The 15,264-nt window shown below is 39.3% G+C and overlaps 1 protein-coding gene across 3 annotated transcripts in view; it reads right to left on the reverse strand.

Annotated features, from left to right (window-relative positions):
• The window catches only part of CDC42EP3 (CDC42 effector protein 3), a 27,787-nt gene continuing 12,523 nt past the window's right edge, over positions 1-15,264 (reverse strand). For all 3 annotated transcript variants that reach the window (XM_082047983.1, XM_082047982.1, XM_082047984.1), the window contains one exon: positions 1-2,124. In XM_082047983.1, the coding sequence (XP_081904109.1) occupies positions 1,078-1,842 (765 nt within the window). In that variant the 5' untranslated portion in view covers positions 1,843-2,124 and the 3' untranslated portion in view covers positions 1-1,077. The remainder of the gene's footprint in view (positions 2,125-15,264) is intronic.

Below are 15,264 nucleotides of genomic sequence, written 5' to 3' on the forward strand. Positions count from 1 at the left end.
GCAATTTAAAGTTTCTTTTTATTGTATTGCACAAGATATCTATGCAATTCACGTAGGTATTGTATTAAAGGATCCACATTTCCCAAAACACTGGCTGTTGCAGCACACATCAGAAGCATTGTGAATAACCAGTGCCTTCTTCAAAAATTCAAATAACCGGTTGCAAGTTTAAGCATGTGTAGCAATAAATGAAGAAAAAAAAAAAAAGGCAAGTAGTATCAATACATATTTCTTTTCAAACACACAAATATACAATTTTCAGAAGAGCACTGATAATGCCAAGCGACTATTTTGATGAGATACTGTATGTGTAGGCTCTGCAGTAAAAAGCCAATATGCACACACAAAAAAATATTTCAACTTTTAAAATAATTTAACCATAATATCTTGCATGTGTCACCTGTTTACAACATATCATTTCATATACAACGTCAGGCCCAAGCCTCAGCTTGTGTAAATTTGTGCATATTCATTTAAAGAGGCTGAGATTCTGGACCAGGTGTTCAAGCTGAAAAAGCCTTCAAATTGTTCACATCTGAATACAGAGTGGTAGTATAAGACCGAAAAAGTAGTTACAGTGAAGGTGTAACAGAACAGTACTACGGAAAATTAAGAAAAACACTATCAAACCCTCAAACACAAGGTTCTAGAAAGATGCCTACATGTAAAGTGATGTCATAATAATTTATAAAAGTGAATAATTAATATCAGTCTCCCTTCTGACGCTTAGAGAATCTTGTATATTCAGAAGCCCATAAAAGTGAACTAACCAAAGGTCACAATGAGTATCATCCTCAAACTCTGTATTTTAAGTTTCTGATCATTAATACTGGTACTTAAAAACATTTGTACTTGCTGAAAACTGTTATTAAAATTTACCTTCCTGCTATGAGAATTTAGTGTAATAAAAATAATGAAAAACAATAGGTAAAAAAATAGTATTTTAAGAATATTTTTAGAAAACCCGTCAAACAACTGTAAATACAGCTGATTTTTAAGTGTCTCTACTTTTGAACTACTTTTTTGTTTGTTTTTGTTTAAATGAATCACTTATAAAGAAGCAAGGGAGTACCAGTTCTAAGATTTGTTCTTGTCCATTACATTGAGGACCTCATCCAAAAGTGAAGGTCCCAAGTCAAGCTGTAGTGATAGAAGAGAGCCTGTAAGATCTGAAAGGGATTCTTCTGACTTAGTCTTTGTCTTGGTTAGTTCACATGGAAGTCGACCGTCATCAAATAGATCAACTGTTTGCCAATCAGTGCATCGTTCAGAAAAGCTGGATGAGTGGCTGTCTCTACCATTAGTAAAATGCGAAGAACCACTGTTTTGCTCCCATATGTCATCTTTGTATGTTTCTCCATCCTCTATCTGTTTACTTGTCTCCTGCAATTTTTCTTCTATTACTGGCTCACAGCTAAGCCTAGGATTTCTTGATGATCTGATGGATTCTTGCTTTGAATTAAATGTCACTGGTGACAATAAGGGCAACGTAAGGGCTTGAGAACCCCCAATGGCAGGAAGGGAAATAGCATTTTTGAGCACTGGTGATGGAGTTTCTGTAAACATGGATTCAGAAGTGCTGTTTGCCCTTAAGAATTCATTGTGGCCACCAGACTGGCTAACTCTGGCTTCTCCATTTCCAGGCAATAGCTCATAGTTGCCCTGCAAAAAGGAGATGTCTCCAAAAACATCATGTTGTCCCTCTTTTCCAATGTGTATGGTATGACGAAAATCTCCAAGTGGTGGACTGATCATATCAGGAGACAAGATATCCCTTAGTTTGAATTTCTTCCCTTTCTTATTGTTAGCAGCTTTCAAGTAGATGGGTGTCTTGGCAGGCATCTTGCTTGTAGTTTCTGAGACAAGCAGTTATTAGGAAAAAAAAAAAAGGGGGAGGGAGAAGCCTCTTACAAAATAAGTTATTCTCAGGAGACCTTCAGTGTTATCAACATTACATCATCATATTAAATCACTCTTGCAAATGAAGTTCCTTTCTTCTGATGCAGAGAGCTGTAGGGTGTGTGAAGGTGAATGCCTCCCACTGCAGATCTTTCCAAGGTGAAGCACAAGTTTCAGGTTAGTTAGCGACCAAATGCCCTGCTACTTCCACAACTTGAAAAAAACCTGCATGGGATACAAAATCAGGTTATCATTAATTTATTTTTCATTGTTCATTCCATCTTGTTTTTTTTTTTTTTAAATAGTAATTGTACTAAGACTTCCAGCCTGCAGATTAGCTTTATGATGTTGTTTCCCTTCATTAGGCAAGATAAAAGAGTTTAGATTAACAAGGGCTAGCTAACTTTTCTCTGACTTCATAGCTTTTTTGAAGTCATAGTTTCTTAGACACGGTTGCTGAGCACAATTCATTCGATAAATATCACTAATCTCAATCTTTCTTCTCCTTATTCTGACATTCAAAATGCTGGCCTTTGAGAGCACATGCAGAAACACGTTTATGACATTCAACAACATTAAGCTTTTGGTAGACCCAAGAAGATGGACAGTCATTCAGGAAATCTTTCTGGAAATGCAGTAGATCACCTTGGATTAGAGAACTTCAGATGCCCCCATTTAGTGCTGGAACCCTCACAAACTGACATCAATAACATTTCTGTTAAACATGCCCATTTAAAAGGATAGTTTTAGGTACTTGAAAAAAGTTCTAGTCTAGAGCATCACAGACCACTCCTTCTCACCAGAATACTCAGCCCCAAATCCCTCACACTCTGTCCATCACCATCTTCACTCCATAATGGAGCTTGCCCAGTAAGAATAACCAGTTTTAAAGCTTTGTACTGTATGGCTATACAGCCAGATTGTCAAGAAGTATTTAAGCATTTTCACAAATCCTTTAACCTGAGTAATTAGTTCCTAGAGTGGGGTACTTAACCATGCATCACAAGGGGAGCTGGGAATATAGCCAGGTTAGCATTTTGTTTTTTTGGATTCCCACCAGATATCTACTGCACTTCAAAGCCTTCTTCTACACAACAAAATGGTAATTCATTAGGATCTATAGAATACTAGGAGATGCACATTACATACCAAAACTCCACCAACTTAACTCCATGTTAGTACCGTACGATACAAAAGTAATTACTAAATAAGATCTCTACTTGTGGCACACCCCATGGCAACAGAACTGATGAGTCAAATCGGTTACTTTTAAACTGAAAAATTCACTGCATTGCTTCACCCATCCAATTACCATTCTACCTAAGCAACCCATTTAGCTAAACAAAATGTCCTCAACTATAAAGAGAAGATTATTCTTAGTGAACAAAGCTGAACAGTGAGGTTGTTTTATGTTTATCTAGTGAACTCAGCTCTATCTTACTTCTCAGGAATAACAGGCAGAATTCCCCAATTCAAAATCCTAATTCTTTTCAGATCTTTTAATCTGGAATGAATGGCAGTGTAGTGTAGTGTCCATGTGGTCCAAAGTCACACTTATTGGTTACTAGTTTAAAAATGAAAGTTCATTACTAGTTCATTAATGGCTTCCACCAGTTTGGGTGTGTATCAGAGACCATCATCACCAAATACCACAAAGGAGATTTCAAAGAAACCTAAAGGACACAATGAAACATCTGAACATCAAGAAATACTAAAATCAAGTATAAAATAACTTCTAATATAAATAAACCATTTTGGCACACAAGAGGAGCAGTGTATTTTATTTGGCTCATAGCTCAGGGGAAAAAAAAAAAAATGCAAAAACCCAAACCAGAGCAAATGTTTGGGCATCCAGATCTCCTTCAATTCTTGCATTATTAGAGAGCCCCAGTAAGGGGCAGTGTGAAACCACACTTTCTCAGAGGATGCTGCAAGAGACTCTGGCACCAGGAATTATGATCCCTCCCTATACAGCAGTCCCCGTATCTGTGAAGGCCTTGCCTTCCATTTGGCCAGTGCAAGAGGCATTACATTTGGAGAGAACTTTTGGAATTACATGCTTGCTGCAAGCATCGTTTGCTCTGCTGAAAACAAATGCTGCCATCACTGCAGATTTTATTAGCCACCCTATTGAAATATCTGCAAATTACACGTTGTAAATAAAAGATAAGAGTTCCCTCCTCCACGGACGTACAGCATAACATCAGCTTCAGATAATCTATACTTTGTTACTGCATACCTATCCTCCTTGTTAAAAGCTGCTCAAAGGAATACAGATTTTAAGCTACTTTGAACAGCTGAAATATTAGGTTGGTGCAAAAGTAATTGCCATTTCAGACTGTGAATTTTAAATCATTATAACTAGACTCAAATACATCTTTATTAATCTAAATAGGAACCATTACAACCAACGTATTTTTGCCAACAAGAAATAAGTTTGTTTATTCCTGTAGCATAAAAATCGGTGCTTCAGGAGTCGATGAACTCTTGGAAAGCATTTTCTGCATCCTGCTGGTTGTGGAAGTGTTCTCCCTGCAAAAAGTTGTTGAGATGCCTGGAGAAGTGGTAGTTGGTTGGCAAGAGGTCAGCTGAACATGGCAGATGAGGCAAAACTTTGTAGCCCAATTAGTTCGACTTTTTAAGCGTTAGTTGTGCACTCTGTGGTCGGGTGTTGTCATGGAGAAGAATCAGGCTCTTTCTGCTAACTGATGCCAGCTGCAGGTGTTACAGTTTTTGGTGCATCTCATTAATTTTCTGGGCATTCTTGTCAGATGGAATGGTTTCACTGGGATTCAGAAAGCTGTAGTGGATCAGACCAGCAGCAGACCTTCTTTTGGTGCAAGTTTGGCTTTGGGAAGTGCTTTTGAGGTTCTTCTCAGTCCAACCACTGAGCTGATTATCACCAGTTGTTGTATCAAATCTACTTTTCATCACACATCACAATCCAATCAAGAAATGGTTCGTTGCTGTTGCATAGAATAAGATAAGACGACACTTCAAAACAATGATTTTTTTGATTTTCGGTCAGCTCATGAGGCACCCACTTACTGAGCTTTTTCACCTTCCAAATTTGCTTCAAATGCCAGACGACCATAGAACGGTCAATGTTAAGTTCTTTGGCAACTTCTCATGTAGTTGTAAGAGGATCAGCTTTGATGATTGCTCTCACTTGGTCGCTGTCACCTTCCGCTGGCCGGCCACTACGCTCCTCATCTTCAAGGCTCTTGTCTCCTTTGCAAAACTTCTTGATCCCCCACTGTGCTGTATGTTTGTCAGCAGTTCCTGGGCCAATGTGGTGTTGATGCTGCGAGTTGTTTCCGCTCCTTTACGACCCATTTTGTACACAAATAAGAAAATCACTTGAATTTGCTTTTTGTCTAACATCATTTCCATAGTCTGAAATAACTATAAAATAAGGAGCAAGTAATAATTCAGAAGCAAAAAAAAAAAAAAGTGAGAAAGGCACATTAAAATGATGTATAACATAACCACATTTAAGAATGTAACCAATACCAAACAGCAAATTTCAACAACGCAAAAACCACAATTCCTTTTGCACCAACCTATATATCGTAAATCTGCAAATATTCACTTAGCCTAAAATACCATTGTTACTCATATTTCATTTACAATTAAATACGGAAGAGCCTGTTTTTTAAAAAAGTAGGTTTTTCAGTAAGAAAATAAAAATTCTAACTTTGGCAAATGAAGAAAGGCTTAACAAGACTATGCCTCCAGCTTAACTCCTGCAAAACAAAAAACTAGTCCACAGAATTTTCACAAGAACCTCACACATTTTCCCTGCATTCAGCAGGATTTAATGAAATCATAAGCACACACAGGCTAAGAGAAGGGACAGAACGCAGTCCAATCTCGATACCAGGCCACACAGTAAAGTTCGCCTTGTCTTAAAGTGAGACCTTTTCCTGATCTTGCTGCTAAAAGAGTCTCTGTTTTGACTAATTTTAACTCAGTAACTAAGTGACCATATAGCCAAACTGGAAAGCTGAATGAGAAATTACCAGAAAACGAAATACCTAACCAACAGCCCACCATCCCAGACTGCCAGTATACAGCGGAAGGCCTTAATTTAAGAGAAAAACAACATGAAAAGATTTTTCTTCCTGTTGAAGACATATCCGTCTCCTAAAAAGAACCAAGCTTGAACAAAGCCAGAGAAACTTCAGCCCAGTGAAACCTGAAGTTTTAGTTTGGCTGTAGCACTTGCTCATTTTCATTCCTATCACTTCACACCCTCATATAAGTGTTTTGCTTGGTAACAAAGACTAATATTTTCAGAGGCACTTCTCGATCTGCCTTGCGAACCTTCTGTCCACTCAGCAATCATCACCTTCCACACAGCTCAGTTCTCCATGGGTGCCTCAGTTTATTCCGCAATCAAGTTTTAAAAGGACAGACTATCAGCAAATACCTTCACAGCTAAGCTTACAAAGCCAGAGACAAATAAGGGCCAAGGTGCAAAATTTTAGCTGTGCACAAACTCCAAGAGACCTAGATCATTAAGTAGTGTCCTAGGCAAAGAAATAATAGAAAATTCTACTTCCACAGAGCAGGACCAAAAGCAAATTGTGCACTCTGGGCAGTCTATGGCCTTTCTATGGGACTGGCTAGAAACGTGAACTTTAGAGAAACCCATTGTTTAAAATAACATTGAATTATCTTGTGGAACAAGTCACTAGGATAAAATAAAATCTGTACATTATTTAAATACCCAAATGAGAATACTGTAACATAGCACAAGAGAGATCCAAACTGTGCAACAAGCTGCTGCAACTTCTCTGCACAATGAAATATCTGCAAGTATAGAAAAAACTAGGCTCTAGGGGTTCATTTTAAGTTTTGGTTACCAGTGGCTTTCGGCAGCACAAACAAACTGTTGAGAACATCCTTGTCAATGCTGATACTTTTACTAAGCCTGAAACATCAGTGCAAACCACTTTTTGTTTTGTTGGTTTTCTGTTTCTTGGGTTTTGTTGTTGTTGTTTTTCCATTTTTGTTTGTTTGTTTGTTTTCAAACAGGGGTTTGAACTCATGCAGTCACAATTCCTGAAATCAAGTAAAACAAACTCGCACTATAACCAAGTCTTCAAGTACAAGAAAAGCAGCAGATGATACACCATAGAGCTTAACTCCCATGCTCCTGTGGACTTGGCTGTCCATATGAACTGACAGCCTCTGAAGATGAGAGGACCAAAGTCCGCTCACTTCCAGAGCAGGCCACCAGTAACCTCTGCTTACAGAGCTGCCACAGGCTGAGTTGCTTTAACCAGACCAAGCAGTAACACTTCTCCCTCCAGATTGTTAATCTAAATTTACCTTGTTTATAAGAAGCGCAGCCTTTGAATTCATCTTTATTAAAGTCAAATTCCCTGACCAGATTACAGGTCCTCACCCCTTTGTTTCTCCCTCCATCAAAAAATTTGCACCTTTCTGATTAAAGCTACAAATGTAATTACTTTATAAAAACAATCAAGCTAATCACACTTCAGCTCAACTGATTTTCTCAAACTGCACTCAACCTACTTTCCTAGATCAAATCTAATCTATTTGATCCCATTGTCACATACACTTTTAAGAAAATTAAGGAAAAGAAATCCCCAGTCCTTCCCACAGCTACAGAAACACAGGTCAAGAGGGGAATATGATGCAGTTCATTCATTCATTTTTCTGTCCACCTGCAAAGATTCAGATGCCTTCTGCTAGTCCTGGAAGATGTATGTCCACCTTCCTCTTAAAATTCTCTACAGGTGCAGACTGCAAATATTAATTTTTGTTACAGAGGCCACTCGTCAGAGAAGATGCATCAGAGAATTCTCCTCTGCTCCAATCTGGGCCCTGATGAATACTGTTCATTATTTTATGCATTCTGTATCTCCCGTCAGCCTTTTCTTTTTAGATAACACAAATAATTCAATCTTCCAACACATGTAATGTTTTTTGAAGCTCGAATAGCTTCCCCCCACCTCCATTTCCAGTCTTCCTCCACTCAGCTCAAATCTTTCTCTAAATATTCCCAACAGCAAATATAAAATTCAAGTTGAGATCTCAATTTCTGTCTTAATAAAGTGTCTGCATTTTTCTTTCAGCATCACAACATTGTTGGCTTATATTTAGTTTGTGGTCCCCTAAAAACCTAGCTCCTTTAGTGAAGAACTGTTGCCTAGCCAGTTATTCTACATGTTGTTCTTGGCTATGCCCCTGTAGCAAGGCCTCCATACTCACTGCATTGCTTTCTATTCATTTCAAACACTTCAGATGGTCAGAATCATTTTGAATTTTGATTCTGGCCTCTACAGCATGCGGGTTTAGCATCATCTGCAGATGTAATAAGCATACATTCAAATAATTCATGAAAATATTATGTAGTAACAGACATGCAAGGTAACCCTGCAGAGTTCCTCGTGATGTATCTTTCCAGATTAATAGTGGCTAAATACTCCAAGCTACTGCTACTTGATGCAGCTTGAATACTTGAAACAATTGTCTGCTCAGGGCTAAGTATGGAAAACTTCGGCTAGACACTAACTGGAGAGAATTTTTTTAAGCAAAGGAATTAACTCATTAGTCATTGTTGGAAGGAAAAGTAAAAGGCAAATGCGAGAAAAATCACATAAGGACACATTTTCATCTCCCTTGCTATAAACACTTTTTCCCACATAAATCAAAAGTAAATAGTACAGTAGCTGTGAGCAGTCCATCTGAAGAAGTGTTAATTGGCATTAAGTGTAAGCACAGACAGGGACAGGCTGAATACAGTGCCTTTCTAGGTATATTCCGTTTCTCCAGCACCCTCCTCTTTTCCCCTCCCAAAACCTAAGTTCACCAACAAAGAAAACCAAGTTCCTTAAATGATTTTAATTGTTGACTGCTTTAAATCTTGCCACCTTTCCCAGCACAGTACCCTTTCACATGGATCAAGCTGGAGTAAATCATATTAACCAGGGAATACCTTCAACTTTGAACCATTAAAGTGCTTGTGCATTATATTGAGTGAGGCATTTCACATATTAAAGATTTTTCATTTTAGCTTGTAAGAAAAAAAAAATAAAGGAAAGCCAACCTGGCTTCATAAAAAATAATTTCCACAGTTCATTGTATCCTTCAAACAGTTGCACCAGCACAGCAGGAAGGAGCTGTTGAAGTTCTTAAATTTGGGTCTACTGTCTAATTTGAGCAACTGGCTCCAGTCTCCTGTCATTATTTTGTTCTGTATTAGTCTGTGCGATTACTAAGGCCCTTCATCAAACAGTAACCTTCCTCCCTGTTAAGGTACTTGAATGCTAACCAAGTAGTTTCTCAGTCATCTTTTTTGATCGAAGTGAACAGGGGGAATTCCTCATGCGCGAATCGTGGGGGAGTAATTTTCAGGTCTTCTCTCTCTCTCGCACGCACACGCTTTGAACCTTCTCCAATTTTCCAACTTCCTTTTCAGAGCAGACCAGAATTAGTGACAACATTTCAATATCATTCTCCCTAACAGCATATACAAAGATAAAAATCGCTTCTTTCTTTCTATCGTTGCTGCGCTGTTTACAAACAAGATCATATTTCTGCTTTTATATCCTCACCATCTTACAACAGGAATTTTCCTACATTTACAAGATAGCATTTTATTACAAACCATTTAAGAGTTCTTGTGCTGGTATAACAAAAAAGAGTTCTCCAAGCAGAATAAACTATATTGGCAAAAGTAGAAATTCCTTATCGCTGCCATTTCTTCACTCAGAGTGGGCATCCCCATTCTGTTTTTTAGGATATATACATATATTCATTTAATCAAATTTTGCCAGCACGGTCAATGCTGGTGCTCATATTACACTGTTTGTCCAGTAAGACTCTATTCCTCAAGAAAAGAAAAAGGCTTCCCAAGCTACGATTCTCCAGCAAATGATCTGGATTTATGTTGTTCAGGATAAAAAGTGAGGCCATACATCAGAAAGAAAAAACATTTTATTTGAATGTGCTCAAGCTGTCAACTGGTAAATCAGTTGAGATTTCTCCATCTTCCTCACCTCCATCACCTGCAAATTTGTACCACAACGATTTCACACTTATTTACAGGCTCCTCATAAAAATACTATGCAGCCCAATGCTGTATAAAAAGATGTCTGCATTATTTCAATAGAAATACATCCCCCTTTGATGTCAACTTCTTTCTGACATCTACTGTGCAATTCTAAAGGTTTTTAATGCATGATTTGTTGACACTGCAGAAGACTAATGTTTCAAAAATTTGGCTGTGACGCAATATTAAGTCAAATGCCTTAGAGCCTGTTTTTGCAGTTGTGTTTTAGACCACTCCTTAGAATGTCTTATATAATTCTTACTTTTTTTCATCAAGCAAACTTTTTTTCACCTTCCACCAGTTTTCAGTCACAGCTTTCTTTCAGCTTTGTATAGTTAGCATATTTTCTAGAATAATAAAAGCCTTTTTTCTTTCCTTCTCTTCTCCAGAGATGATGGGCATTTAATGAGCTCACTGTATTCTGTTGTTCAGCTCCTTGCACTGGAACAGGTCCCTCTTTATTACCTTCTTCTTAGCTTTGTTGGCTGGTACATTCATACATATGGATTTAATACCATACGGTTCAATCATTTGCTTTCAAAAATTGAGTGAGTGCAAGAGCATGCAGATTTAGGCATAGGTACATGTCAGTACAAAGCCTAGCACCTTAACTCATGCAGCCGGTGAAGGTGAGGTTGTGCTACGTCAGACAGACTGTACACTGAAGCACAGTCACACGTTTCCTCCTACAAAGCCAGCAGATCACATGAGCAAACATCTGGGGCCATAAACTTATAGGGCACAAGAGGGAGAGGCTTAAAGACTTGTCCATCAGCTGTCTTAGGCCAAGGGAAAACAACAGTCAAATGGGACAAAAAAAAACCCCATAACCTGAGCCCATGTGCCACCTAAGAGACTGGGTAACTGCTCTCCTTGAAATCTCATCTGCTGCAGGAGAAGAAAGGAACGGATTTTAGCAAAGCAGCTCCCTGACGCAGCTCAAGGTATGTCCACCTGAGTGCTAGTATTGCCATTGGGAAGAACTTGGGAGGCTGTGGACTGAGGCAGGCAGCACTGCTCCTTTTGATGTCAGCCAGCACTCATATAGATTTTAGTGGATTATGAATCCACACCCTTTGTAATTCTGAGCAGGTTAGCATGGATGGCTCTCTCTTTTGACACAGAGGCTGTAGTTCCCCAGCCCAGCTCTGCTCTCAAAGCTGGTTTAAGAAGTTCCCACCCTGGATTCCTCACTCCTCCTAGCTGGTTCCTGGTTCTGCACTGCAGTTCCTTGTACCCTCCGTGGGCAGACAGACGTACAAGCCACACTGCACACCGGCCACGGCAGCAATTCTTCCCACTGACTCAGTTTCCAGCAAAGGCTTACCAACAGCTGCAGTGTGACTGATGGCAACGCTGCCAGTTCAAGCCAAATATAACTGTTGCTGTCAGGAAGACATTCTCCCCTTCCCCCTACCGTGTGCACACACTTGACCCCTTATAAGCCAGTTCAGCAGACTGAACTGGGAAAAAACTAGCCAGGAAAGGGGTGTAAGATCACAAGGCTAGGAGTGAGACTTCTACTTTCAGCTGCAACAAATCACTTGAAGATCTCGGCTACCTCAGGAAACATCGTTCTTGGAGAGGAAGGAGTTCTGGCAAAAGGGATGGGCAATTCTTAACCAACTCTTGTGCAAGAAAAAGTGTCCATGGAATTACATCCAGATTTTATTCATTTCTGATGCAAAAATGGTTTGGTAGCTCCACTAGCTTCTGCCTTAGGGTTCCCAAAGTAGCAGGAATGTTGAAATGAAGTTTTTCCAACTATAGTTAAGAGTTTATCATTATTATTTTTAAAAAGATCCTTAGTTTAACAATTCCCTAACTGGTAGCTCCTAACAATAGGCAATCTAAAATGAAAGCATTCCACCCCCCAAAAAAAATCCCCCTATGCTGAACACCCCACCTCCAATTCTCAAAAACCCTTCATCTCCAAGTCAAATATTCTTTATCATCTCCTTGAAACACACAAGTGACATAAGCATATTATAATCACCAGTTCTCCTATTATTCAATTCTCAAAGCATTTCACTTGAAATAAATATTTACCGTCTTGAAGTAGCTGATAAACTAGGTTTAAAACAAACTTGAAGGCCAGAGAGCCCTCTATATGCAAAGGCTAACAATGAGGTAGAGGTACAAAGCTAGGGAAAAATATAAATTTGCACAGGACTTATTTGTTTTATTACAGAGAAAAAGGATGAACCCTCTGGTGTGTTGCAGTTCTTCTGCCTCCTTCAGAGGGTTGAATGGTCATCAAGATGAGATCAAAGAGCATGGGGTTGGGGTAGGTGGAAGAAAGTAAATTCTTCAATGGATTACAAAAAAATCTTCACTAATTTTATTTTCTGGTCCAATTCATGCCCTCTTGAAAGAATGGGGATGAAATCATGGAGTAAATACAACTTCTAAGATTTCGTTATCTATATACAATTCAAAGTAGATTGTTAAAACAACCAAAGTAACTGTTATGAAACAAAAACAAACAAACAAAAAAAGTAGAAATTACATGTTCACTGTCAGTTTCAACTCTACTCCTAACAAAAAAACTCTACTATTTGAAGGCACCATTTCAGCAGAGGTAAGAACCTGGAGGAATATGTGACAACTGAAAGACGTAATATTCTGGCTCTGCTGTGTAGCTTGCCAGGGACACATCACACTGGACAACCGCTCAGGGGGTCCCCGCTTCCTCCTGAAATCTCATTGCTACAGATGCTCAGTTCTGTTAACTTGAGCTGCTTGTACTAAACCGATCAGACTTCATTTTTTCTGGAATATATCAAGTAGTATCGGAGTGCATTCACTCTCTGTGCCAACAGTCATATTTCACATAGTGCTCTTAAAAATCAGGTGGAGTTTCAGTTTAATTTGAAAGAAATTAATACACACAGCACTTGCACAGAGATATACTGTCTGAATATTCAGAGTGACACAGTGACAGTTCAGTGCTAAAGCTAGTTTACTGATTAGCAGCTGATATTTCTTTCAGACTTTAAAATGCATGTATTTAATTAAACTGTCTGAAATACATGTATTTAATTAAACTGTCTGAAATATTGTTGTCCCATATCCCACTAAAGGTACCTTCTCAACACTCAGGGATTTACCTCAGCCAGTACTCAGTACCATCATCCCATTACTGCAGCCATATTTCAAAAGACCAGTACAGCTCTTAAGACACAGCTTAAGCCAAATGGTGAGTGAGATGACACCATCTGTATGTAGAGAAGACTGGAGCTCAAGCTTGCATGTGCAGGCAACGTGACAAAATAATTAAATGCGTCAGGGAAACATGCTGTATCCAATGAACCCAAGCAGACCTAATGTACTACAAGTCAAGTCCCGTCCTTCGCAGCTTTCCAGAAAAGCATTTTGCAGACACTTATGTTCTCTCTGCACTCTGCAGGGGCTCCTGCTCAGAATTTTGCCTTGAGACTGCAAGAGAAAATAAATCCCTCTGTTTAAAGTTCAGTATTTCAAAGTGCTCCAAAATGGACATTTTGTTTTCCGAAGTAGTGTCAAGGGAAAGTGTATTGGCAGCAAAAAGAAAACTTCTAGTAGGCAGTCACCTTAGGGTAATGTAATCATGACTCACGCTCCTCACCCATTTCCTGACTAGGGCTGTGCATGATCAAAAGAAAACCAGCCACAGTAATGCTGCCGCTCGTTAATGTCAGCGAGCCTGAAAGGATTATAGACTACCAGAAAACAAACTCATTGCAGAGCGTCCTATTAAAAGCCTGGCATAAATTGACCGTGACAAACACAGTGGCGTAATACCATCCTCAACCAAAACAACAACTTGCCTTTGTTGCGAGCAACAAGTTACAACTTTTAATACCGAGTTCTCATACCTGAACAAACCCTCTCACATGCCTTAAAACACTGTAAATCCTTGGCATGTGTATGGGGAGGGCGCGGCAATATCCATTTGCTAGTTAGTCTGTAAGGAAATAGAAGATGCGTGGCTCTTTTGAAAAGCATCACAGCAAACTCAGACTGCTATAAAACAACTACACAAGAAAGGCTGAAAAAGAACACACACACCAAAGCATCAGCTGGGCCTAAGTGGTTGTCACCTTGTAAGAAAGGTACTTCAAAAGGCAATTTCTGTCTCGGTGTTCAGTCCTGTTGGACAGCCTGTGTGAAGCGTGAATGCACTTAATGATGAAAATTAGCGTTCATTTGTATAAAGAGTTCTTCAGCAGAAAACAAATTTGAGGTCCTTGTAGGGACTTTGGTCAAATTTAACTTGTTCCAAAACCCACATTAATGAAAACCTCAAAATTAATCAGATATTTCAAAAGAAACTAGGCTAGACTTTAGGTAACGCAGATGACAACACCCAGCTGCACCGCTCTGTAGCCCTCACAGGCCAAACAGAATCACAGAATCATTTATGTTGGAAAAGACCTTTAAGATCATTGAGTCCAACAAGTCAACTCTTTCCCCCCACCCCCTTCAGAAGCAGGGCCCTGCATTTGCAGGTCCCTTGCCTTCCCCTTTACAAACACCAACTAACTGCTAAACATGCTCCTCAGCACCACTCACCATGGTCCTTATGCTGCTTCCAACAAGGGACATCAAAGGGGAGAGAGATCCTGAATGCCAAAACCATTGTCAAAAGAATTAAGACCGATCAGCAGTCACACTCTACTTCCAGGATACTGAGGAGACCTATACCAGGTATCTGACAGCCAAATGAAACAACAACCTGATGTTTTAGTAATACCTCAGCTTGCTTCTTACAAGTCTCAGACATTTTGCCCCTCACATGATACAGAGTACTGGGGGACAGGTAGGAGAAACAATCAGTTGCACAAGGCAAAAGTTGTCTGGCTAAACCAACAGCAGCTAAATCTACTAAGCCAATACTTTATCTAGGTTGCACTTATTACTTCGGAGTTGAGAAAAGCTAGTTCTGAAACAGAGCACACACATACCAAGGCCTTACATTGCATTGTGACATTTGCCGCTAGACTGTTATAACTCTGCTTTTTCATCACGCCCTATTTATACAACTCCAGCAGCACAGAGGTGAGGAGCAGTAATCCCCTTGGGCACAGATGCACCTCTCTCTTGACCAAGAACAAGCTGTTACCACACGCTGCAAGCTGTTCATGTACCAATTTATACAGCTGGTATGGAATGCAGTGGGATGTAGGCAGACACATAAGAGAATATAATTTGGGGACCTTCTTTCCTGTGTAAACGGTACACTTATTTACTTAATCCTTTAATAAGTGGGTAAGATGAACTTCTGCCTGTACTGAAGG

Source organism: Streptopelia decaocto, assembly GCF_964273445.1.
Source record: "Streptopelia decaocto genome assembly, chromosome: 3".
NCBI classification, from domain to species: Eukaryota; Metazoa; Chordata; class Aves; order Columbiformes; family Columbidae; genus Streptopelia; species Streptopelia decaocto.